General features: G+C 42.2%; 2 protein-coding genes across 4 annotated transcripts in view; both read left to right on the forward strand.

The window, feature by feature from the left end:
- Window positions 1-23489, forward strand: part of adamts6 (ADAM metallopeptidase with thrombospondin type 1 motif, 6) — a 351012-nt gene that overhangs the window by 212459 nt on the left and 115064 nt on the right. The window lies entirely within an intron of this gene.
- LOC125139703 lies at window positions 17694-23387 on the forward strand. Of its 2 annotated transcripts, XM_047804500.1 has the most exons (3): window positions 17694-18038; window positions 19079-19274; window positions 19350-23387. In XM_047804500.1, the coding sequence occupies exon 3, from the start codon at window positions 21202-21204 to the stop codon at window positions 22546-22548; it is 1347 nt and encodes a 448-aa protein (XP_047660456.1). In that variant the 5' UTR covers window positions 17694-18038; window positions 19079-19274; window positions 19350-21201; the 3' UTR covers window positions 22549-23387. The 2 variants fall into 2 exon arrangements, with proteins under 2 accessions (XP_047660456.1, XP_047660457.1); XM_047804501.1 differs by lacking the exon at window positions 17694-18038 and having other exon boundaries at window positions 18081-19274.

Consider the following 23489-nt stretch of genomic DNA (forward strand, 5'->3'; position numbering starts at 1 on the left):
TCTCTCTCTCACTCACACACACATGATATACATATATATATATATACACTGTACAGATTGGAATAGAAGTATCACTTTCTCTTTCTCACTCATTTCAGGTATTTCTCTATGGGATAATGAATCAATACAAAAGGGTTTGGATTCACGTCGTCAGCCCAAGACCGAGCTGAATTTCTCTGCATCTGACTCTCTCAATGAGAAAGCCAAACTCCTAGATGTGAGCGCCTCCCTTAAAGCTAGCTTCCTATGTGGTTTAGTGGAAGTGGGAGGTTCAGCCAGGTATATGCGTGATAACAAATCTTCAGCACGTCAGAGCCGGGCTTCTCTGCAGTACAGCCAAACAACAAGATATGATTCACTTACTATGGATCAAATAGGAAATATCACCTATCCTGAAGTGTTTCAGGAAGGAACTGCCACACATGTTGTTACTGCTGTACTGTATGGAGCTCAGGCTTTCATGGTTTTTGATTTAACAGCCAATGAAAATGAGGACAAAGAAGAGATCGAGGGAAACTTAAATGTAATGATCGAGAAAATTCCTTCACTTTCCATTGCGGGAGAAGGAGCTCTAACCATGAGTGAATCAGAAAAGAAACTAGCTAACAGTATTAATTGTACATTTTATGGTGACTATGAACTTGAGCAGAATCCCACTACTTACATGGAGGCCCTCCAGCTGTACAGAAAACTACCATCGTTTCTGAGGGAGAGGGAGAATGATGCAGTACCAATGAAGGTTTGGCTTTATCCCCTTTCACGACTGGGTGAAAAAGCAGCTGCCCTTGAGAGAGAAATTCACAAGAGGCTGATCACTGAAGCAGAAACTTTACTGGAGGACCTGGGAAATGCAGAGACTCAATGCAATGATCTAATTACAAACACGACTATAAACGATTTCCAGGATGTGAGACAAAGGCTGAAGATGTTTCAGGATTTTCTAGGAGGCTACAAGATGATGTTTCTAAAGGCTCTGTCTAGGCTCATTCCTGCTATTCGTGGTGGAACAGAGCAGGAGCAGGCCTTAACAGAAATCATAGCCATCCATCAGAAGTCTCCATTTAGAGCTGAGAAGCTGAATGAGAGGCTTGAGTACAGTCATGCAGAAGTAAATCTGCTGAATCTCTATACCCAACAACTGAGTGGTGTCCCTGTTGTAAAATACACAGCCCTGACAAACATCCTCTTTAATCCCTCTGTTGATAGTGTGGTGTGCTTCTGCTTCACTTCTCTGATGGATGAAGACCCATATCTGTCAACTCTAACACAATTTCTGAAAGTGGACGAGTTTGAAAAACTTTCAGTAGCTCCAGATTCAGCTGATCAAGACATCAAGGTCTGGTTCCACAAACCTGAAGTAATTGAGAAAATAAAAGATAAGCTATATCTCTTCAAAGGTTTTTTCCAAGCTAATAAAGACAATAAACAAATGAGGTTCGTCATTGTGTCAGTCTCCGATCCCTCCAACCCTGGAATCTCTATCCGTCTTTATAAAAAAGGGAAAATGGTGGACAGTGCATTTCAACCTGTGTCCAAACCCCCTGCACCTCAGGTGGACGTTCAGGACAGAAATATAATCCTGAAGCTGCAGAAGTCCCCAACTGGATCAACAGAGCGGTTCAGAGTGGAATACCGGATAATAAATGCCACTGATTCAGAATCTGATGTGGAAAAATGGGAAGTGAAAGAGACTCCAGATGCTCAGGAGAACTTCACACTGACTGGACTTCAGCTAACAAAGCAATACAGGATTCAGTACAGAGCAATTAGTGAATTTGGAATGAGTGAAGCCAGCGACTCTGTCCTCTTCAACCCTCAAGGAAAGGGATTTCCTTTGAACCTGAGATGGGTCAGTTTTATTATAAACTGTTACATTCTGACATGACATTATAGATGTGTCTTGTGTTTTCCTGCTAAGAAGTGAGCTTAGTTAGCTAAATGTTGGTTCAGGCCAAGAGTTAGGCCTCTTAAGTCAGAACTCTTTCTTGTGCTTGATTCAAGTGACGTTACTCACTGGAATATAAAAATGGTCTATGATGATGGCCTTTTGGCATCCAGTATATGCTACGGCAAACCTATTGTCAGGGTTAACCAAGATTTGGAGCGCTACCTCTGTTTTCTGATAAATTTTAAACTCCTGATGTGGTGGGAGGCACGTCCAGTACTTGGTTGACTGGGTGGGATATGGACCAAGGGAATGCATGTGGGTCCCAGTACAACACATCCTGGGCCCAGACCTTATCAGAGACTATCAGAGGCCTTTCAGGACTCTGTGGCCACCTGCACACTCTTTTACAGCATCTCATTCCTATGCAGTTAATCAGCACTGACACATGGTACCTGTGCATGCTGTGCATGCTGTTATTTAATCAGTTATTTTATCAGAGCGGCAATTTCTCTGAGAGATAATCATACTCAAGAAGTAATCTCACCCAATCTGTCCAATCCCACCTGATTTCCCCGTGTGAGATTTAGAGAAATTGTATTGAGGTTTATTAGGACGCTTATCTTCTTTTATCAAAAATATATCTTCTGCCTGGTTCAGCGAGTGACATTCCTCACTGGACCATTAAATTAGCCATGATGAGTGCCGCTCTGTACTGAGTCCTACCCATAAAACAATGTAAATGTAAATATCTGAGGGTACATGTCAGACTAGGTGCAATTGTAAAATACACCTGTGGAAAGACGGGTTAAATAATTGCACTCTTATTTCCACACCTGGAAAAGCTCAGTTTGCAGAATAAAATATCTGCTGTTCTGTCCATGTAACACCTCTATGTAACAGCTCTATGTAACAGCTCTATGTAACACCTCTATGTAACACCTCTACAAATACAGGTGGCAAAAATTAGATCCCTCTTTGTAGTGCTTGGCTTAATCTCTGTGAAATATATCAAATGATTTTTCTCCCCACAGGGCTGGTCAACTGAATGCTTTATCAGTGACTTTAGATCCAAACTGATGAGCAGATTGGGTACATCACAGTGGAGTCCTTCATACATCCAACCAGTGGTCGAAAATCTTGTGAAAAACCTTGTGAGTAACAGTGAACACAGTGAGACTCGAGAGGGCATTCAACTCTATTTGCTGCACAGTTACTTGTCACTGATATTAGAATCTGTAAAACTCCTGTTTGTACTAGTGAGAAAAAGATTAGTCTGCATACACAATAACCTGACACTGACAAGAAAAGATAAAATAAAGTAAATTCCAGATGGGAACGGTGGCGACTTTGTCACATATTTAATATCTTAATTTAACTTGTAGTTTACGTGCAGCTTGCTGGCACAAACAATTCCACCTTCCATCAGGATCATTCTATCTTCCATGATCCTGAATTGTGCTACATAAAATTTTTAAATGTCACTTAAATTGTCCTGCTGACTCAAATAAGCAGCAAATATTACCATTGTCATTTGTTTTTATTAGCCTCGACTTTACTCTGTACACATTATAGGCAATTTGTTTGCCATAAAATCTCCCCACAGGAAATTCCATATGAGAAAGTAATAAGTAAAGGGATGAGACCAGGAGAAGCTTTACACTACCAAGGGGTTGTTCCAGCAAATTCACCCCAGTATGTATTCATTACTTTATCCACATACTCGAAAATAAAACAACAATATCGTGTATCCTGCAGTCAGTTTGGGATCCCATGAGGAAATCCAAATTGACTGACGTGAATAGTTTTCCTTTTTTATAAAAAATATGTTTTTTCCCCTTTCACACAGCATTACATTTAAACTTATGACCGGGACGAAGAAAGATGATGATATTGCTTTTTGTCTGGAATTGTGGCCAGAAAGTGTATCAATTACAAAGACCTACATTAATGGAAATTGGGAAACAATTCAGTATATTAAGGGATGTCCTCTACCTGAAGGATCACAGTTTGAGATCTTCATTGTTATTGGAAACGAAAACTATGTGGTATAGCAATGATCAGAATAAGTATATAAACAATAAAACTACATTAAATAATGTAATTAACATTACATCTACACACATTTTGCTTTTTACTGTTATGAAATTGTGCCCTATTTAGGGTCCATTCCCACCTAATGCCATGTTCCTGGAATTGGCTTTGGGGTGAAAGCAGCTGCTGAAAGTGAATGCTTTTTTGCTTTCCAGGTATATTTAAATGGTTTGAGATACATGATGATGAAATCATATATACCAGTGAACAGACTGTCTGCACTGAGAATTGAGGGAAATGTCATTATAAACAGTCTTGGCTTTGTTCCGGTAAGACAGATTCTCATATATGTTCAATATACTGTAGCTGCACTGGATAGAGCCTGTGAATAATTTAGGAATTCTTCATTCTTATTTTATGAGAACTGGAGCACATCTGTCTCTGGTAAAGAACAAACATCTAGAACCTCACGCTGGGAGCTTTCCAAAGTACAGTTAGGTGAAGCACAACCAGTCTGCAAACCTGTGAGTAACAAAGCACTAGTTTAAAATAGGTGAAACTATTTAAAAATATTTTTGCTACCTAAAGAATAATTAATTAAATATCATATTTGTATTTAGTCAATAAGACTATTAACAATTATTTTAAAAATATTATAAATAAATATTTGCCATAAATATTTCAGCAATGTTTATGACCCTAACAGAACCAACCGTATTTGGGCCAAATCCCTGGAGGATTGAAATGTGGAATGACTTTTTTTTTCCAAGGCGTGGTTCCTTCAGATGCCAGCGGGTATGATTTTATAATACTGCACACAATATACCTCCACTAGTAAGTGGTAGCTTGATGGTTAAGATATTGGATGGTTGGACTGATTGGAAGGATTGTATTTCATATCTTGGGACCACCAAGCTGAAACTGCTGGGATTCTGCTAAGTTGTATAAATGAGATAAATGCAGGTTGCTCTGGACAAGGGCATCTGCCAAATGCTGTAAAGGTTCACTTTTATTAGCATTAAACCAGTATGAAACATCACACTTCCCAATCCTCCAAAACACCTGTGTACATTCATATATAAATACTGGGCAACAAACAAACAAACAAACAAACATTACAAACACTTTACAAATTACTTAACAATCTAAATATTTGGTGTGAAAACTTGCTGCTTTTAAAAAGCATTAATAGTCTCAGCTACACTTTGAGCAGTTTTATATTGAAATTAGCCGATAAGTTGGGAACTGGTATGTTTTTCTGAAAATTGGTCTATTACATAAGTTTATTTTCTTTAATACCAGGTATTTTTGGTGGAAATCTGATCCAGAGTTGAGTAATAACATTTTTAATCCAAATGTTTTATGTGCCTTTTAGATTTGAAATAAATTTCAAGACTGGACCAAATGAAGGTGATGACATTTCTTTTCATCTGAAGACTGAGCTACAGAATGTGGTCTTTAACAGTTACAAGAATGGAAAGTGGGAGGATAAACAATCAACAGAAGATGTGCTATTTGCTAAAGGAGAAGGCTTTGATATCATCATGCTTATTAAATCAAATGGATATTACGTGAGATGAAGTCATTTGATTTAATCACCATTTGTAAACAGAGTAAATAAGGTTAATGTAATATTCTAACTAATGTTAAGCAAGTGTACATTATCTTTACATGTATCTGTTCAGGTATTTTTGAATGGTCGTGACTTCTATCATTTTCTCCAACGTATATCAGAGGAAAAAGTGTCCACACTTCAAATACGAGGAGATGTCCTTATAAAAACCTGTGCAATTATTCATGTAAGTCATTATGTCTTTGATCTCTCTCTCTCTCTCTCTCTCTCTCTGTTTCTTTAAATGTGTGGATGTGTGACGTATACTGTATATCGGACACATAAAGCATGAATATATTCTTTTTTCTACTAGATGGACAGATTTAATCTGACACTCAACCTCTCTGCCCATATTTGAGAACACGTTCATCTCCATTGACTCGATCTTCAAGATCAGGTTTTCTGTTTTGCTGTGCAGAAGTATCATAATATTCATAATCAATTTATAATAGTCGTAAGTTCTCAGTGTTTGTTGGTGACAAGCAGAAATAAACTATATACGTCTGTTTTTTTTTTAAATTAAAATTAAATCTCTGCAGTGGTGTCAAATTTGCTTTTGCTTTTCTTTCCACAAAAAGTAAATTCATTCATTCATTCATTCATCTTCTACCACTTATCCGAACTTCTCGGGTCACGGGGAGCCTGTGCCCCATCTCAGGCGTCATCTGGCATCGAGGCAGGATACACCCTGGACGGAGTGCCAACCCATCACAGGGCACACACACAAGGCGGAGGCAGAAATCGAACCCCCAACACTGGAGGTGTGAGGCGAACATGCTAACCACTAAGCCACCCACAAAACGTAAATGAGATACAAATTTAAATGATCAAGTTAGGGTTGACTTTTATGGGCAGCTTCTCACAGTTCACTTTCAGGGAGAGTGGAGCAATTTTCAGAGATCTGTCTCTACATTGCCAATGTGTGCCCATATCACTTATGGTAGCATGGACTATTTCTTTTCATGATCATTTACTGTACACTATTCTTGCTAAATTACCAATAAATTACCAATGTTGATCCAATTTCAGGTGATTTTTCTTTCCCCTTCTCCTTGAACACACCACTCTAGATCCATTTCATCCAAGCACAGGAAATAGTTTCTGGCCTTTACTTTCTTCTCTAAATGAGCTGAGTATTATTCAGATTCAGTACTGCACGACATATAGATGCATTAACAGATCAAATCTGATGCTAATGAGCAGGAGTTTTAATTGTTAAATTAAAAATTGTTATCATAAAAGTACTTTTAAACATAGCCTACAAAAGGGAACATTATAATTTACACTCCTATAATAGCCAAAGGTGAAAGTTAAAAAGTTAAACACAAACACAAATAATCCAGCATATGTCCTGTGAATAAAGACATTGCATGCCATTTATTCAATTGAATTAACTGAACAATTAAAAAACATTTCACTTGTGTAAATCAGAAATGCTAAAATGTAAGAGCCCCTCTTCTGTCACATTTTCTGAAGTTACAAACATGTACACATATGAATCACATTAACACTAATTAAAGACATTGACATTATAATTAGAAGACATATTGTCACATTTTAAATGAGATAATGGTGCGAGATAGTGTCAGACTGTGAAAGTGTGACTATATTTTCTATATTTATTCCAAGGGTTAAAATGAGATCAAGATTGTGACCTCCATTATGAGCGGGTCCTATTACATTCTGGTTAACTTTACTGAACCTGAGATGGACATAACTGCTGTTCTCAGCTCATCTTCAAACTTATTAACATGAATATTAATTAATATTATATTAAATCTCCAAAAATTAACACTGTGTTTGAAATGAAATCTGCAAATTCACAGAGGAATTCAGAATATGGTCCAGGAGGAATTGAGTCAGTAGACTTATTTTTTGTGACTACATATGTACTTAACTCAAATTAAATATCTATGTTTTTGTGTGTCAAATACATTAATGAGAATGAAAGCAGCACTTCAAGTTGTACACTGTCCTGAACTAACAGGCCAGCCATCCCTTCCATCTGTTCAATTATCTGTAAAGCCCTCATTGTTTATAGAGCACCACCCGGACATCCAGCAGTCCAGAGACCATAAGCTGCCATAACTGACCATATTACTCCTTCAGACATTGCTTTATTTAAAAATAATAGCACAAAATTAATCATAAAATAGGGGAACAAAGGCAAAAAATATTTTTTTTTAATTATTTGAAACCATGAACTACGTCACAGAAACCATAAATTGTAGTTTCAGATTACTGACTATGAATTTTTGCCAAAAGTTTCATTTTAACCAGTTTGTCTTCAAAACAATGCATTCACATTTTTCTTAGCTGCCACTAAGAACTTTACTTGGCTGCTCTGTGCTGTAAGACTCGCGGTGGTGGTGTGTGTTTACATCAACCCGGAATGGTGTACTTGTTTCTAGTTACTGTTCATCGCTAGTGGAGTTTGTGACTGCCCCCAGCACTAATGCTAAAGAGGTGCTATGTGAGCTATATGGGGCTATTAGCGATCTGCAGAATGTTCACCCCGACGGACTGTTTATTATTGCCGGAGATTTCAATCATGCAAATCAAAGTCATTGCTCCCTAAATTCCATCAGTATGTGGACTTTGCAACAAGATGGGAAAACATGCTAGATCTTGTTTACACAAACATTGAATCTTGCGGAGCCCCACCCCCTATCATACGGAGCCACCGCCCCCACCTCGGCTACCCAGAACACATCTCTGTTACGCTAATTCCAGCACACAGACCACTGATCAGACTCTAAACCGGTTCTGAAGCAGGTGAGATCCTGGCCAGCAGGAGCCACCTCTGCTCAGAGTGCACTGACTGGAACATCTTCAGGGAGGCTGCAACCAACAGCGACTCCATCAACTTGGAGGAGTACACGGCATCAGTGACCAGCTACATCAGCAAGTGCAGTGATGATGTGACTGTCTCCAAGACCATCACCACACACTCCAACCAGAAGCCATGGTTGACTGCTAAAGTGAAGTGAAGTGAAGTGAAGTGACATACGGCTAAGTACGGTGACCCATACTCAGAATTTGTTCTCTGCATTTAACCCATCCAAAGTGCACACACACAGCAGTGAACACACACTGTGAACACACACCCGGAGCAGTGGGCAGCCATTTATGCTGCGGCGCCCGGGGAGCAGTTGGGGGGGGGGTTCGGTGCCTTGCTCAAGGGCACCTCAGTTGTGGCCGGCCCGAGACTCGAACCCACAACCTTCGGGTTACATGTCAGACTCTCTAACCATTAGGCCACAACTGCCCACAATGTGTGCACTGCTGAAGACTAGAGACCTTCAGAACAGGGGACAGGGTGGCCCTAAGAACAGCAAGGGCCAAAATGTCCCGAGCCATCAGAGAGGCAAAGCAAGCCCATGCCCAGACAATCCACAGCCACCTCCAGGACAGCGGAGACACCCGGCGCATGTGGCAGCTTCACCTGCCTGTGATAATGATGCCCTCCCTCCCAGATGTGTTAAATGACTTCTACGCTCGGTTTGAGGTGCAGAACAACGTAACGGCAAGGAAGACCATCCCTCCCCCTGATATCTTTCTTTGAGTGCAGTTTGTCCTCTACAAATAATCCATAATGCAGCTATGGGACTTATTTTCAACCTGCCTAAGTTCTCCACACCACCCCACTGCTGTGCTCCTGGACTGGCTTCTGGTAGCTGCATGCATCAGATTCAAAACACTGATGCTTGCCTACAAAGCCAAAAGCAGGACAGCTCCCTCTTACCTCAAAGCTCATATCACTCCTCACACTTCACCTCGCACCCTGAGAGGTACCAGCACTGCTCCACTAGTCCCAGCATCTCTCAGGTTAAGAGGTAGGTACACAACAAGACTCATCTGTTCTTTCAGCGATGAACGAATGAAGCCCTACATCTTCCTTAAACCTAATTTGAGGATATCATTTTGCCAAGAGAGTGAGTGTATTGTGAGTGTAATCACACCTTAAGGTGTGAATTGGGGGCAGGGCTTACCTATTTAAATTGAAGGTTTGTCAGAATCTCTCTCTAACATTAGTGTCTAGTACTGTTTGATATATTCTACCATACCTTAATTCTTAGACAAAAATATATTAAAAAAAATGCTGGCCAGGGCGTTCGAGCCACATGCACCAAATTCGGATATGTCATAGACCCTGGTCTGAAGTTTGTTGCTCCTATTTTTCTAAGCGATCGGAATTCCGGCATTCCCGGTACGGAAGCTCAAAGTGGCCTTTTTTCCCATAGACTTCCATTATAAACTTTTGAGGTTTATAACTCGGCAAGTTTTCGAGCGATTTACACCGAACTCAGACAGATTCTTTAGGACCTTACTCCGGACCAAATTTTTATTCCGGAGTTCCGACGGAATTTTCGGTTTTCCTGTAGTCGACGATCGAACATCCCATAGACTTGAATAGGGAATTCCGAAAAGTCCTCTAAGCTCTCACACACAATACATCCAACATTAAGAATTGCATGTACTGTTCTATGCAGTATAACAAGTAGAATCCGATAATGACTGCAGTATTGACATGAAATGTTCAAACCCTCAGTAGCCACTTTTTGCCAAATGTATTGGCACCCCACCGGGTATTCTGGTGACGTCACTCAACATCACGTGACATCACGTGTAGCCCCGCCCCCCAAAACAAGCGAAATAGGAAATTTGCACAACATGGACATGTGACATATCAAAACACTCAGCACAATGAGGGGAACTGCCCCACGGGTATTATGGTCACATCACGTGACGTCATGTGAGATCACGTGACGTTACGTGAAAATTAAATATTTGCACAACATGGACATGTGACATATCAAAACACAGCACAATGGGGGGAACTACCTCACGGGTATTCGGACCACGTCACATGCTCATGTCCGCTCACCTCCAAAAGTATTGGCACTCTAGCGGTCCAGTAGCTTTCACAATCTTTTTGTCCACTCGCCTCCAAAATGCACCGGCCTTTGCGAATACTTGCACCATCAAAGCCAACATCAAAGTTTGTCGTGATGAACTTTACAAATCTAGTTCTGTTAAGTTTGTTTATTTTTAATTTCTACAAAGTTTAAAGCATTTTGTATAATTAATTTTGTGACAATTGCAGGTGATGACCAAGTGCCACCCAGAGCGCAGAAACCAACATCACAGTAGCAATGAGCAGTGGGAGTACAATTCAAAATATAGCTCACATAGAGATTGTAAATGCTCTCTCCCATCTCATAAATTCTTTACCCTCCTGACATCTGGCAGGAGGTACAACAGCATTCGGAATACCACCAGAAGACTGAAAAACAGTTTCTTTCATGTTTCAGTCAGATTAATTAACACTCTTCTACCACCCAGTGCTTACCTGTGCAAACACAACCCAATGTGACTCAAATAAGACTTCACACCATCATATTATTATTTCATATATTTACATTTATATCATATATTTTCAGATTAGAATTTATTTTGCTACCAGTATTACTGTTATACTTTTTGCTACTACACTACACAATAGTCCATTGTTCGCAGCCCATGTCCTGTGAATTTGTATATCTATTATTCTGTATTCATCTTATACTCTTGTGTATTGCATTTTATGCAGTATTGTGTACTGTTAAATGCTGCACCATGTTCCTGGAGGAAGAACATTCCATCATTCCAATGTATACAAGCTAGATAAAGGACTGACAAGAAAAATCCACTTGACCTATCTGAGTTACTATACTATATCTTGACCTGTATCTGTCAATAACACGGGGATAAAAACAGACCCAAATGCAGGATAGCGTAAAATAAACAGGTTTAATAAATAAAAAAAAAAACACAAAACAGGGACACAGACTAGACAACAGATGATGACATCAGACAACATAAGATGCAATGGACAACGCGGCATGGTTAAATACACAACACAATTGAACACACGAGGAACAGGTGTGTAGAGGCGAGGAGAAGATACAAGGGTGGTGCAGAAACGTGACATACAACATAAACAAAAGCACGTGGCCAAAGTCCGGGCTGAGTCCTGACAGTATCTGCTTGATTTTATGGATCGTGCCCCTACCACATGATTGGCTGATCAGATAACTGCATAAATGAGCAGTTGTTCAGGTCATCCTTTTAAAAAGGATGGTGAATGTAGGTACAAAGCAACTTTGCAAGGGACAAAAATATAAGTCACTATATATGAAATAAAGGAATGATATCTGGCAATGATCAGATATCATGTAATGTCAGACAAAAGCTAATATACTAGTGTTTAGAAAGGGGCTAGTGTTACAAATACAGATATTTTAAAATGACTAAAATTATAATAAAAAAATAAAAATGAGCAAGCATATTAAACAAAACTCACTATTCAAATGTAGAGTTCCTTGGAGCTCTATGTCGCGTCTGTCATTTACATTTACAGATTATTTTGTTAATAAATAAAGCTAATCGGGGGGGCACGGTGGCTTAGTGGTCCGTCTCACACTTCTAGGGTCAGGGTTCGATTCCCGCCTCCGTTTTGTGTGTGCGGAGTTTGCATGTTCTCCCCGTGCCTCGGGGGTTTCCACCGGGTACTCCGGTTTCTTCCCCCGGTCCAAAGACATGCATGGTAGGTTGATTGGCATCTCTGGAAAATTGTCCGTAGTGTGTGTGTGAGTGAATGAGAGTGTGTGTGTGCCCTGTGATGGGTTGGCACTCCGTCCAGGGTGTATCCTGCCTCGATGCCCGATGACGCCTGAGAAAGGCACAGGCTCCCTGTGACCCGAGGTAGTTCGGATAAGCGGTAGAAGATGAGTGAATGAGTGAGAAATATCTGTCATACCTATGGCCAGACAGAGTTTCTGAAAGACGAGAGTCTAAAAAAACTGGTTCAAAAAACTTCACTGATCTTATGCAATGTGCCAATGCTATTCATGTTAAAACTTTCACAAAGCCTGTAGCTTTGGAGATACTTTCATTAAAACAGATCTACAGTCTTTATTAAACCTAGTAAAATACCATAGGTTGTAGAATTAGCAGTCTTAGCCATGCCAGTTTTAAACCCTATCAGAATCAGAATTATCATCTGCATCAGAACAAGAAACTCTTCACCACATATTAGTTGTACTCACAAGAATTGCTTTTCACTTTGTAATTTTTCAACATCAAAACATACAATACAACAATAATCCAACAAACAATTATGGATTATTAAATTCAATTCAAGTTTATTTGTATAGCGCTTTTTACAATAGATATTGTCTCAAAGCTGCTTTACAAAACATAAAAATAGAGCAGAAATTAAACATAAGGAATAAAAAAAATAAAAATTCAAGATTATTATTAGATATCTATAGTTCGTAATGTGTTTGTATTTATCCCCAATGAGTAAGTCTGAGGTGACTCAGGTGACTGTGGGGAGGAAAAACTCCCTTGAATTGGTGAAAGAAGAAACATTGAGAGGAACCAGACTCAAAGGGGAACCTCATCCTCAACTGGGTGACACTGGGGGTGTGATTATAATAATAATAATAATAATAATAATAATAATAATAATAATAGTCTGATAAATGTTGTAGTGATGTAAAAGACCACATGGAGTTCACATCTCCTCTTTAGTATAGCAGAGTCTAACTGGAGCTGGTAGATCTGTAGATGTCTCAGGATTCTCAAAGTCAGCCTCAGCTCAGTGGAGGTCCAAAATCTTCACAGAAGAATTGGAGCTGGTACAATGTCTGGATGCCTCGGGATGGGTAAAAAGAGAGAAGCAGTGGAGAGGGATTAATGTAGCTGCTGTTCATAAAAAGAAAATGTGCAAGTCTGATGTAATGGAGCACAATTTTATGGGATGTATTTTGTGTCATTAGATTAGATAGGCAACATAATTATAACAGCATTTATGAATACATAGACATTGTGAGAACATTTTGATTCCCTAGACAACATTTAAAACTAATTAAAACATAATGATCATAGTCAAATAAGTGTCAGTCAAATAAAGACTATTTTGACTATGTACTACTACTGAATAATTCCACCAGTATATTATATTATTATTGTAATTAAAACCCTAATTGTAAAGCATGTGAAAAGTCTGAGAGAAAAGGGTGGATCATCTTCCACGATTATTTGCTTAAATTGGTAGAGAATTCCTCAGGTGATCGAGCAGGCTATAAATATCTGACAATCTACAGATAAAATTCAGGAGTTTTTTTGGAGTCTGACACTGACTAAAACCAAAAACTTTTACAATCACCTTTACTGAGCCAATTTTATTGTGAGACGCAATACACCAGGTGAGCCAATTCTAGCTATTTATGTTATAACTGGTACTAATAGTATCATTATGTGAATGATCTTAATATGAAACCTCTAGTAGTGCTAATTATAACAATTTATTTTTCTTGTATTTTTATCAGCTATGGAGGCCAAAGTCATTGAAATGGCAGCACTAGGAAGGGCTTTGCACCCTGGCATGTTGTACGACTGCCGCAGCGATTCTATCATTCCAGGTAAAATGGCACGATTTTTAACTATATACAAGTGTTGCTTTACTGCTACATAATGGCAACCTCCATTGACTGCATCTTAATACACATGTAAATGTTAAGTTTCAACATTAAAACATTAAAATAAGAAAAAAAAAAAGATTGCCTGTGTGAGCAAAGTTAATGAGCATCAATGATCAATACTGTTCTTTAGACATATTAATGTAATGTAATTAATTAATTAATTATTGGAAACCTCTAACTATGCAAGAGATTTCAATCATATATACTTATTAAGGAACATCATTACATTTTTATCATTATTTTTCTTTTTTCAAACTTAAGTAAGATTCTATTGATTAATATCAATGAGCAAGGCTTTGAAATTAGAATAAGAAGCTAGAAGAGCATGGATTGTCAGAGAAAGGGATGTTTTCAGGGATAGAAAATCAGACCCATGTGCAGGCATAAAACATAAAAGTGGGGTTTATTTATTAAATATCAAAAGGCTGGAAACACTAAGAACACAGAAACAATTAAAAACACCAAGTCACAAAACCAGAACAAAAGAAAATCACAGAAAACAAAACAGACACAGAGACAAAACCAGCAAAAACCAAACACAAGACAACAGGATTAAATAAATAGGGAGGGTAATTACTGAAACACAAGGGACAGGTTTGCAAAAGCACATGGCACAAGACAAAGCCTGCCAGAATGTCCCCCTAGTGTCCAGGAAGGGAATTGTCGAAGCCTGACACTGTTTGGTGATTACAGTTATTATACTGATTTTCTTGATGAATGTATTTGACTGTACTAAAAGATTTCTTTGGTGTATAGCTGTCTGAAAGCTAGATAAATTAGTTCAGGATTGATGAGATGAATGACAAGATTGTTTAACAGTAGATTGTACCTTTAAAGTGATTATTAAAATAATCAGGATTTAATTTTTTAAATATAAACAGAAAGTAATGTTATATATTGATGTACTCATCGTCCTCTTAATTTGGCCCTGTTGGTATTCATGGGATTTAAACTTTACTTTTTTCATTTATCCCCATAAAACCAATGTTTAGTTATTTTTATTTATGTTGGTTTATTATGCAGGTGTGTAATAAGGTCACAGTTCTTCAATATTTTATTTTACATCTGAAGTTATTTATTTGTGGATTCACTGAAACAAGTATGACAGAAGTATCATTTGCAGTCTCTTACTTATTTCAGGTATTTCTCTATGGGATAACGAAACAATAAAGAATGGTGTGGTTTCCTCTCGTCAGCCCAAGACAGATCTAAAGTTCACTGCTTCTGACTCTCTCAGTGAGAAAGCTAAACTCCTAGATGTGAGCGCCTCCCTTTCAGCTAGCATCTTGGGTGGTTTAGTGGATGTTGGAGGCTCAGCCAGGTTCTTACGTGATAACAAATCCTCAGCGCGTCAGAGCCGGGTTTCTCTGCAGTACAGCCAAACAACAAGATATGAAGAGTTTACGATGGACCGAAATATCACCTTCCACAACATAATCGAAGATCAAACTGCCACACATGTTGTTACTGCTGTACTGTATGGAGCTCAGGCCTTCATGGTGTTTGACCTAATAGCCAATGAGAATGAAGACAAAGAAGAAATTGAGGGAAACTTAAATATAATGGTCAAAAATATTCCTTTTATTGATATTGAGGGAGCTGGAGGTCTAAAAATGAGTGATGGTGAAAGAAAAATGTCTGACAAAATCAGCTGTACCTTTTATGGTGACTATGAACTTGAGCAAAACCCCACAACATACATAGAGGCCCTGCAGCTGTACAAGGAGCTGCCATCTCTGCTGAGGAAGAGGGAAAATGATGCAGTACCAGTGAAGGTTTGGCTTTATCCCCTTGCACATTTGAGTAAAAAAGCAGCTTCCTTAGTCAGAGAAATTCCCAGGATTCTGATCACTAAAACAGAATCCTTACTGGAGGACCTGGGAAATGCAGAGATTCAATGCAATGATCTAATTACAAACACAACAATAAACGATTTCCAGGATGTGAGACGAAGGCTGAAGACATTTCAGGATTTTCTAGGAGTCTACAAGATGATGTTTCTTAAATCGCTGCGTAAGCTCATTCCTGCTATTCGGGGTGGAAAGGTGCAGGAGCAGGCCTTAACAGAAATCATAGCCATTCATCAGAAGTCTCCGTTTACAGCTGAGAAGCTTAATCACTGGCTTGAGAACAATCAGAGTGAATTACATCTGCTTAATCTCTATACCCAACAACTGAGCGGTGTCCCTGTTCTAAAATACTCAGCCCTGATGAGCAGCATTCTCATAGATCCCAGTGTTGATAGTGTGGTGTGCTTCTGCTTCACTTCTCTGAAATATGAAGACCCATATTTGTCAATTCTAACAAAATTTTTAAAAGTAGATGAGTTTGAAAACCTGATAACAGTTTCAGAGCCAGCTGAGCAATTGTGGTTCCAACGTCCTGATTTAAATGAGAAGATGAAACACAGCTTTTTTCTCTTCAGGAGTTTTTTCCAAGCTAATAAAGATGAAACACAAATGAGGTTCGTCATTGTGTCAGTCTCCGATCCCTCCAATCCTGGAATCTCTATCCGTCTTTATAAAAAAGGGAAAATGGTGGACAGTGCATTTCAACCTGTGTCCAAACCCCCTGCACCCAAGGTAAACATTCAGGACAGAAATATAATCCTGAAGCTGCAGAAGTCCCCAACCGGATCAACAGAGCGGTTTAGAGTGGAGTACAGAACAACACAGGTCTCTGATTCCGAAGCTGATGTGGAAAAATGGGAAGTCACAGATACTCCAGATGTTCAGGAGAACTTTACACTGACTGACGTTAAGCCTGCAAACCAATACTGGGTCCGCTACAGAGCTATTAGTGAAGTTGGAGTGAGTGAAGCCAGTGATTCTGTCCTCTTCTTTCGGCAAGGAAAATTAAAGTTTTCTGTGGGCCAGACTTGGGTCAGTTAAGTTTTTTTTTTTACAATTTCTATTCATGCATGTACGATTTTTGACCATTCGTCATTTAGAGTTTAGCTTAAAATGTACATATTTGTCTGTAAAATGCACATTTGTTTTTCTACAGAACTGGGAACGTTATTCCATTATTACTGAACTAAGGACCCAAATGATGGGTAATTTGGCAACTTCAAAGTGGAGTCCCTCAAACATCCAATCAGAGGTTATAAGTTTATTGAACAACCCTGTGAGTAACAATATTTATAGTTAGGATCAACAGTGCAATAAACATTATCCCCTCTGTGTTGATTGGACAATTAAAATAGTTACCATTAGACATTGCCATTATTTAGTTTCTTTAGGTCCCTGAGTTTAAATCTCATAGGCCTTAAAGGGCATCTGCCAAATGCCATAAATGTGAATGCAGTGTGAAAAGAAAAGCATTTCTTACTTCTCATAGAGCACCATATTGGTGATGAAATGTCATAAGGCAGAGGATCCATCTGCAGGTTTTATTAAGAGTGCAAGTGTCAACGTAGGCAAACAACAACGCAGAGTAGATAGAAATCATAATCAATATAACAGACAAAGGGTCGGGGCAGGCGGCAGAGTATCATAGAACAGAGATACATACAAAGTTATAACCAGAAAGTACAAGACAGAAAAACGCTCAGAATGATAGCCGAGGCAAATCGAGACTTTGCACAGAAGTCAAGTTCAAGTTCGTTTACATAGGAAGTGGCTGACTGGGAACTGGTGGCGGTGCAATCAGTCCCCATGATGGATTAAGGGAAGTGTAGTCCAGAAGTTATTAATACTCGGGAGAATGTACCCTGTGGTGGCGAACGGTGGACGACACAGGTGCCTCATTCATGACAATATTGCTGATTTTCTAGAACTTTTGTGTTCTAGAATGGAGCCTTTATATAGATTGAAACTGCCCATATATGTCATATCCATTCATCATGGGTTTATGGCTTCTAATTGTTCATTGCTTACTCACCACAGAAACTTCCCTGTTGGGCTGAAGTCCCTGGAGGGATGAAAATAGGAATGGCTTTGTGCTTCCAAGGGGTTCTTTTTGAAACGGATAGACCGTAAGTATACATGACCCATGCTCTCTCTCTCACACACACAAACACACACACGAGTCAAGAAGCTTTTATTGTCATTTCAACCTTAAATAGCTGACGCAGTACAGTGAAATGAAACAACTTTGCTCCAGGACCATGGTGCTCCATAGAACACAGAGAACACTAAGGACTGAAAGAAAGTTGTTACAGCCACATCAAGTGCAACATGTGCAAATAGTGCAAGACAAAAGACAGTGCAGACAGACAATGCAAAACTCGTTGAATGTAATGAACGTTACAAAACATTGTGCATGGGGGTGAGGGTGAATGCTCCAGCGATGCTCCTGATTGGCCCGTGCTTTTTCGGCGGGAGTTTCTCCTGCCCTGTTTCACTCTCACTCCCTGCGGCGCTGGCCATGATGCTGAAGTCTCAGAGATCGCGCTTAGCACTACTGGCCAAGGTGCTGAACCGTCGCCTTTTAAACTCTCTCTTTCTTCTTGGCTGCCGATGAAGAGGGCAAAGAGCGGTTTTCCTCCATGAATTTGCTGCGGTGCACGTGCTGCCACCACAATATATACACTAACATTAGAGCCACAATTTGGTGAGTTACTGAAATTTGGTGTGCAAAGAATGTGCAAAACAGCAATTCAAAGAATTGTGGTGTAAATGTCCGTGATAGAGGGAAGAGAGACTCCAATAATCTTCTCAGCTGTCTACACTATCTTGCGATCCGAGATGGTGCGATTTCCGAACCAGACAGTGATGCAGCTGCTCAGGATGCTGCTCAATGATCCCTCTGTATAATGCAGTCAGGATTGAACTTGATGATGTGGTTCAATCTGTGCATTGCTAAACAGTCGTGAGTCAGCAGAGGGAACAGCTGTGGACTGAGGACACAGCCCTGAGGGGCACCAGTGCTCAGTGTGGTGGTGCTGGAGATGCTGTTCCCGATCTTGACTGACTGAGGTCTCTCAGTCGCATAGTAAAATAGTGAAAAACATAGTATACCACAGTGAAAACCTCGGCTAATAACTATAATCGTCTTTACTTTTTTTTTTTACAGATTTTTCTTCAATCTTAAAACTGGCCCCAGCACTAATGACATCGCTTTTAATTTGACACTTTATCCCAATAATTATTCTGAATGCAGAACAGGCCAGAATAGAAATTGGACAAATTCAGTAAAATATTTCGGGTGCCCTTTATCCAGAGGATCACACTTTGTTTTCTTCATCGTCATCACTCAAAAAGCCTACGAGGTATGGGGATTAAAAAATAAGTGGCGACATACAAGTAAATAATATAAGCGATGTTAACTAATTTCTTATTTTCAGGTGTATTTAGATGGCCGGAAGTATTGCTCATTCAATCACCATATACCAGTGGACAAAATTAGGATGATTCATATCAGTGGCTTTGTCAATATAAATAGCGTGGGTTTTGTTTCGGTAAGTCATGTTGTCAAAGTCTCCAGTTATTTTGTAGTGGATAGATTTACACTGTACAGGGTTTTGGTACAGTGTAAGGTACAGTGCGTTTAAACAACTGTAATAAAAATAAAAATAGACATCTTATGGATAATTTTGTTAATGCATATTCTTTATACTTTTCATCTCTCCAGAACTGGAGTGCATCTTCTTTTGGTAAAGAACAACATTCTGGCATCCCACAGTGGGAGCTTTCTAACATCCAGTCAGATATCAAATATCCTCTCTGTAAACCTGTAAGTAATATGCACTTCAAAATAAGTTCCCTTTCGGAACTTGAGCTGCATCGAAACGCTATGGGAACGCCCTCTGCGTGACCCAAGTCGCGTAAACAGGAAGCTACAAATGGCTGCGAGATGAACAAGACGCTAGCTTCTGCTCGTTCAGGTAAGCACTGTTTTTCTGATACTGTGTTTCTGATCGAGTGATGGCTAGCAGACAGAATTTCCATAAGTGTGTTTTCACATGATCGGTGTGTTGTTTGCTTGGGAGTGGAGCATGCACAATCGGCTCTCGTGGGAGTCGATTGCTCGCACTGTAGTCGCTTGGCTATGTGCACGCTTCACTCTCGGAGAGCGCTCTTCGAGAAGAGCCAGCCTCGTCTGCTGAATCGAGCTCCGGCTCTCGCGGAGAAGCAGGCCCGATGGCTGCTTCTTCTCCCGGCGCGAGCAGTGCGGCATTACATATCTCTCCCTCTGAGGAAGGAGAGCTGATGGATGCTAGCTAGCCCGTGGGCTCCTCACAGCTTGTGCTGTACGAGGAGCTCTTCGAGGTCATGACACGAGCCGTAGCCAAGCTGGATTTAGATTGGCTGGTGGAGCAGCAAAAGCAGCGCACACCCAGTAAGCTGGATGAGTGTTTCCTGCGCCCTGTGTCACTTCCTGGGCACCGGGGCCTGCCATTATCTCCCGATCCGCACGCCGAGGTGTCCAGATCCTGGGAAACCCCATACTCGGCACGCGCTTCTCCTCGGTACCCCTCGCTCTATGCGAATGTCGTTGAGGCTAAGGTGTGCGGCTACGGGCGATGCTGCGTGTGGACGAGACGCTGGCTAGCTATCTCTCCCCTAGCGTAGCATTATCGCTAAAGGCTCCGGTGTTCCCTAATAAGCCGCTACGTACTACGTCGGCCTTAGTGGGGAAGGCTTACGTGGCAGCAGGTCAGGCCACGGGCTGTCTCCACACCATGGGTGTGTTGCATGCATACCAGGCTGACCTGCTATGAGATTTGGGTGAGGAACTTAGCTCCGGGCCCGCTGATATTGAGGAGAGTCTTCGGGCCACAAAACACACGGCGCGGGCCATCGGTCGGTCCATGGCGGCCCTGGTGGCCACTGAAAGGCATCTGTGGCTCACCTTGTCCAACCTCCCAGACAAGGATCGAGCTGTGCTGTTGGACGCACTGATGGCTCTTCCTGGACTGTTTGGCAACGCTGTGACGGCAGTCGTGAACAAGTTCCAGGAGTCTAAAAAGCAGTCAGCTGCATTTCAGCAGTACCTCCCTCTGCGATCTCGTGGGGCTGTTTTTCGGTGGCAGCACCAGCCTGGTCCTTTCGGGCACCGCGAGGCCCAGAAACAGAGCATGGCCACCCGATCTCTGCAGGCGGGGCCTAAGGGCACAAGGCGACGCTCTGGGCTCAAGAAAGAGCAGTGGTGCGTAGACCCTGTCAGACTACGGTTGGGGGGATGGGGCACACCTCATGTTACAGTGCCCATCTTTCCCCTGCACCACCGGGGCACTGGGCCATTGGCTCTGCCACAAGATGTGCTCCAGAGCACAGCCCCCCACCAGCGGGCACCTCCCTCCACTTCCGCCCAAAGTCTCGGTACGGATGGGGGAGACAGTATGTTGCTCCGGCTGTTCAGGTCATGGAGGCCAGTCTGGCAGCCTTGCCACAGGATGTGCCTCAGGGCACAGCTTCCCTCCAGCAGTTCGCTCCCCACCTTTCCACCCGAAGGTTCGTTGTGGAAGGGGAGGGTCCGCCGCCTCTCGCGAGGCGCCATCAGCTGCAGGGCTCAGCCCCAGCTGCTCTGAGTGGGTCAGAGGCCAGCCCCGAGGGGCTGGTTCCCCTGAGGAACTTTCTGACAGCTTGGGAGGAGCTCTCCCTGTGGGTCCTGTGGATCATAGAGGACGGCTACATGGTTCAGTTCGCGTCCTCTCCTCCCGTTTCAACGGGATGTGTCCCACCCTGGTAGGACCCAAGCAGGCTCTGGTCCTGGAATGGGAAGTGTGCACACTCCTGAGGAAAGGAACCATTGAGGTGGTTCCCCCCTCGGTTCGAGAGTCAGGCCTCTACAGCCTGTACTTTGTCGTTCCAAAGAAGGATGGCAGGTTGTGTCCCATTCTGGATCTACGCTCCTTGAACCACTCTCTCAAGAGGCTCAGGTTCAGGATGCTCACCCTCAAGGAGGTTGTGACTCAGATCAGGTCCTGGGACTGGTTCATCACATTAGATATGGAAGACGCATACTTTCACATTTCCATCCTTCCTGCACACAGGAGGTTCCTGATGTTTGCTTTCGGGGGCGAAGCTTACCAATATTGGTTCCTCCCGTTTGGCCTAACCTCATTCAGGAGAGTGTGGGAAGGCCAGCCACTTACTGTGAAGCAGTTCCAGATGCTGCTAGGGCTCATGGCAGCGGCATCCAGCGTAATCATGCTTGGCCTCCTGCACATGAGACCTCTCCAGGGACCTGGCTCCGGGGAAGGGGGGTTTCTCTCAGGGGAAACCCATATCATTCCATCAAGGTCTCGCGGCCTTGGATGTTTGGAAAGACCGAACTTTTCTGTCCCAAGTCCCCGTGTTGGGGGCTCCATGTCGTTGCATGGGCTGAGGCTATGCCTGTACACCTTTCCCCCGGTTGCACTGCTCTCTGGAGTTCTGGAGAGAGTTCGCCGGGATAGAGTCTGTCTCCTCCTGGTAGCACCTCGATGGCCGGGCGGCTGGTCTCACTACCGAGGTAGTAGAGACCCTTCTCCACTCCAGAGCTGCCTCCACGAGGAGGTCGTACACCGCATAATGGTGACTGTTTACATCGTGGTGTGAGCACCATGGCCTGGAACCAGTTAACTGCCCGATTGGCTCAATTCTGGAGTTCTTACAGGAACAGTTTGCCACTGGGTTAACCCCCTCGACCCTGAAGGTTTACTGTCCGCAATCGCGGCATATAGCACCCCGCCGGACGGGCAGTCGCTGGGTAGGCACCCATTGTGACACGTTTCCTCCACGGCACCCGGAGGCTGAGGCCCAGGACGTGACCCAGAGTGCCTGTCTGGGATCTGGCAGTTGTGCTGGCGGCTCTATCGGAGCCCCCCTTCGAGCCATTCACCGAAGTGGCCCTTAGGTTTCTGTCTATTAAGACCACCTTCCTCTTATAGATTTCCTCCCTGAAGAGTATCGGGGATCTGCAGGCCCTGTCCGTGGCCCCGTCTCGCGTGGAGTTTGCCCCTGGCATGGCCAGAGTGTTTCTCAATCCGAAACCTGGGTACGTACCGAAGGTGCCTTCAGCCCCCTCACGACCTGTCATGTTGCAGGCATTCTGTCATGTTTACAGCCCCCGAACAGGAACGACAGAACTGACTGTGTCCAGTGCGAGCAATGGTCACTTACCTCCGCAGGACGAGTCCGTGGAGAAAGTCGGAGCAGCTCCTCGTCTGCTACGGCCCTAAAAGGAAGTGTTTCCTCGCAGCTAAGCAGACGTTGAGCAGATGGGTAGTGGATGTGATTGTGTCGGCTCACGACTCCACTGGCCTCCCCGCACCGCTCGGGGTCCTCTGTCTTACGTGTGGGTGCCGAGGCCCTCACTCTCTAAGCAGGGTCTGGTCAGTGTGGCGTGATTGGACACTCGTTCCCATAGTGTTTCGACGCAGCTCAAGTTCCGAAAGGGAAGGTCTCTAGGTTACGACCGTAACCCTAGTTCCCTGAGGAACGAGACGCTGCGTCTCCGTGCCACACTCCCTGCATCCCTGCGGCGCTTACGTTCTCTC

The sequence above is a fragment of the Tachysurus fulvidraco genome, chromosome 20, assembly GCF_022655615.1.
Source record: "Tachysurus fulvidraco isolate hzauxx_2018 chromosome 20, HZAU_PFXX_2.0, whole genome shotgun sequence".
Taxonomy (NCBI): domain Eukaryota; kingdom Metazoa; phylum Chordata; class Actinopteri; order Siluriformes; family Bagridae; genus Tachysurus; species Tachysurus fulvidraco.

What these genes read in the sequence shown, in the direction of transcription:
- LOC125139703 (XM_047804500.1), top strand. Translation starts at nt 21,202, where the DNA reads ATGTTACAGTGCCCATCTTTCCCCTGCACCACCGGGGCACTGGGCCAT.